At 54.3% G+C, this 3,695-nt stretch overlaps 1 protein-coding gene across 1 annotated transcript in view; it reads right to left on the reverse strand.

Annotated features, from left to right (window-relative positions):
• Positions 1-5: 5 nt before the first annotated feature.
• Positions 6-3,695, reverse strand: part of LRRC73 (leucine rich repeat containing 73) — a gene marked incomplete at its 5' end in the record, with an annotated part of 5,738 nt that continues 2,048 nt past the window's right edge. Inside the window, 3 exons of the mRNA XM_010076726.1 lie at positions 6-129; positions 1,747-1,930; positions 2,585-2,685. Of these exons, the coding sequence (XP_010075028.1) occupies positions 59-129; positions 1,747-1,930; positions 2,585-2,685 (356 nt within the window). The remainder of the gene's footprint in view (positions 130-1,746; positions 1,931-2,584; positions 2,686-3,695) is intronic.

The raw sequence follows: 3,695 nt of genomic DNA on the forward strand, positions 1-3,695 counted from the left end.
TGGACGCTCCCCCAGCGGCACGGTGCTCTTCCCCGCAGAAGCAGGCAGGGTAGCCCAGCTACATTTCTGTTTCTGCTAAGAGGCTGTCACCAAGACCTGACGTCATCAGGACCATCTGGGAGCTGGAATCTGCAGCGAGAGAGGGAGAAAACCATGAGAAAAGAGGGAGAAAAATCATGGAGCTGTACTCCAGATCCAGAGGTGAGGATGAGGAATTAGAGCGCTGTAGGGTGGGGGAGTAAACTGCTGAGAGGATTGTGAGATTAAGTAGTAACTAGGTCTGCTCTAAGCACGCAGCAGAACAGAATTGGTGTTTGGGGAGGAGGGAAGGCAGAGACAGCAGCAAGAGCCCAGGGTGGGGATCTGCATTTGTTCTCTTGGCTGCTGGGGGGAACATCAGCTCTGAACTATCCCCATGTACCTTTTCAGGTGATAGTGGTTGTGCTGACCCAGCTGTGCCCTTACCCAGCCCTGCACAGACTTTTAAACGTGCGCTCACCCAGTGTGATGAGATACTGTCCAAGGGGGACAGGCTGGCAGGCCGCACGCCACCCAAACCCACGTAGGATGCTGGTGTTGCCTTCCCAAGAGCAGGGAACACAGCGGGCAAGCAGCCATTTTATGACAGTGGAAACCTGGAAATCCTGACTTTCTGTGCTGCGTGAATGGAGGGTTTGTGCAGCCCTACCCTGCCTGCCTCAGGAAGGTGACAGCAGCTTGCTGGCTCTGTGACGGCACAGAGCGCCAGCCAGGAACACTGCGACTCTCCCCATGCCAAGCGAATCAGCTGCAGAGGATGAGCACGCATAGCAAGTAAAAAGCTCAGCAGGGTACCAGTTTCCCATCCAGAAGCATTTTTAAACAGAAAAAAAAAAAAAATTCCTGGATGTGAGAGGGAGATCTTTGGTTCCCACAGGCTTCAGAGTCCTATGCATTCAGAACTACTGTGTGGGATTTCTGGTTTGGGGATCAATTTCTGGAAACTGAATCCAAAATGTAGAGCTGTCAGTAAAGGATTTATTTTCATGGCTCTAAGAGATGAGGATCCAGATGTTCTGAGGCTCAGGGAGTGGTTGTGCTTGTTTGCTGCTAGTCCAATATGAGAATTGAGACGGAAGAAGGACAACTAAAGGTAAAAAAAAAAACCAAAACCAACCAAAGCCCCCATCCAGCAGGATCACAAGGCAAGCATGACACTATACAATATCCTATATACCCACAATACACAACAGGCTGCTGCTATCTCCATAATATACCTTTTTCTCTGCTACAAGCCACTGCACAGGCTGTGGCACCTGGCTAATCCCTCACACATTTGGGACAGAGATAGGAACATCTGATGCTGTGCAGATTGCAGGGAGGTTCTGGAAGCAGTGAAGAATTATATGAGTTTTGGCTAGGATATCTGGCAAAGGCCCCTGAGATCTTTAATGCTCCTGCCCTTGAGTTTTAAGACTTTGCACTAAGATTTTTGTTCCTGCAGCATCAGGGGAAACGCCTCTGAGGTGCTGTTTCCACTCTTTGCAGCAGCCGCACTGTCCTTGGAATCTGCCTTTGCAAGTGCGGCTCAGCCCAACGCTATTCAACATGAAGGTCACGCCTGGAGGCTGTCTGGATTCCCCTTCCCAGGGAGGAAGGACAGACACTGTTCACCAACCCCACTAGACCAGTGGCCTTGGAAACACCCCAGACACCTCTATTCGTGCCCGTCACCCCTGTCCACAGCCCAGGTCCCAGAGCTCTTACTGTTCTGGCAGATCCAAGGGTTCTTCTCCCTGGCTGTGACTTCACGAGCCTCCGTCTCCTCCTCTTCCTCACCCTCTGAGAGCAGGTCAGAGATCTGCTGCTGCAGCTCGGGACTAATGTTGTTCTCTGCCAGGATGAGTGTCCGCAGGGCTGTGGGGTAATTCTCTACCATGTCCAGTAAGGTCTGGGCAGAGAGTGAGATAAACAGGCTGACAAGCATCACAAACAGCAACCAGGCTGAGCAGAAAGATGTTCAAAGCTCTGTCTCCCTGCAAACTCCAGCCCTCCTTCTCTTACCTCTGCCTTCCCTTGGCTTTGGCCACCCTTCCCCAGGCTTTCTGAGAGCCTGAGGGCTTCCTCTCTTTCTGTGGGAAGAGCTGAGCCTGGATTTCCTGTCTCTGTCTAGAAAGGAGGGGACTGCTCTACACCCCCTTGCTCCCACCTACCCAGGCTGGTCCCTTCTTAGCACTGGGAGCTGGGGCTCTGCGGGGAGAGCCTGGGCTGCCAGGCCTTGGTCCCTGTCTGTCCACAGAACTCTAGCTCTGATCCTCAATCACAAGTCCAACCCCTTACTTCTTCTAAGAAAACCAAACTACAAATAGAGCTGTGTAATTCCCCCGCTGACTGGAGGGAGGCCCAGCAGCCCTAGGTCAGAGCTGTGGCCAAATGCAATGGGCCAGGGGAAAGGAACAGCACCCCTGGGCACAGGGAGGGAAGGGGGTGCGTGTGGACTCGGGGGTTATGGAGGCAGGTATATGTCCTAGCACCCCTACAGACAGCCAAGCCCTACGCCCTCGAGACATCAGTGATGGCGTAGAGAAACTACAGGCTCTCCCACCTGGGCTGACTGGTTGGTAAGTCCTGTTCCCTCCAAGTCCAGAACTTCAAGGGTTCGACTGGAGGCCACGGCGACGGCGAGCATCCCTGCTACCTGGTCACCTGTGGGAGAGGTAAAGCGTGGCTGTGAGCAGTGCCTGCCTTCCCTCATGTCATACCATGTGCCCTCGTGGGGCTGGAGCTGTCACAGAAACATCCTCTGAGCATTTCTGCCATCAGACAACCTCCAAGTCTCAGTTACCTTGGTGGGGGGGGGGGGGGGGGGGGGTGGATCCGGGGGGGAGAGCTGTTAACTGAGAAAAGAGATAAACGTGCCCCATTTTGTGGTTATGGAAGCAGTCACCGATTATCAGGGGGAACACAGACACAGTGAAATTGGTTTTAGTCCCCAAGGAATGATGTCTTCCCCAGTCTCCTTCCTACTCCAGGATGCGAGGGCATTTACCAGTCCCTGTCAGGCATCCCAGATGCAGAATAAAGAGCTGAATACCTGGGTCTAGGTGGGAGCTGGACAGAGGACCCTGCACCAGCTGACTGACTGCCTCCCTGGAAAGTGTCAGAATTTTGGGGGTGGGCACAGCAGGACCAGGAGCATTAAAGATTAACGCTGGTGAAGAGACAAAACTCCAGCACATTCTCGTGACATTCCCTGGCGAGTGCCAAGATACCGTACAACTGTGACACCTTCTCTTGGAAAAAAAAATCAAACCAGGCTGCTGTCAGGTAACACCCTGGGGCCTTTCCTGCCCAAGAGGAGGTACCTGGTCAGACAGAGAGGGCTCTGGGGTGAGGGGAGCGCCCAGGCGATGCTCAGGGAGGCACGGCCTGGCCCCCTCCTCACCACCTTGCAGCAGAGCTGGAGAGTTGGTTTCTACGGCAACCAGTGCCAGGCTTTCCTCCTCCTGGCTCCACCGGGAAGATGAAGGGGGTAGTGCGGGGACATGCTGCATCTGCCAAGCCAGCGCTGGCACCCAGGGCTTCAGACACAGGGAAGACGTGGAGGGTCAAACGTGAGGACAGAGGCGGTGGGGCGGGCGAGGCACAGACCCCCTTCTGCACCTCCCTGCCTGGCACATGGCCACCTCACCCCATCCGAGCATCACGGCTGGCTT

This window comes from Pterocles gutturalis, unplaced genomic scaffold, assembly GCF_000699245.1.
Source record: "Pterocles gutturalis isolate BGI_N339 unplaced genomic scaffold, ASM69924v1 scaffold898, whole genome shotgun sequence".
Taxonomy (NCBI): Eukaryota; Metazoa; Chordata; class Aves; order Pterocliformes; family Pteroclidae; genus Pterocles; species Pterocles gutturalis.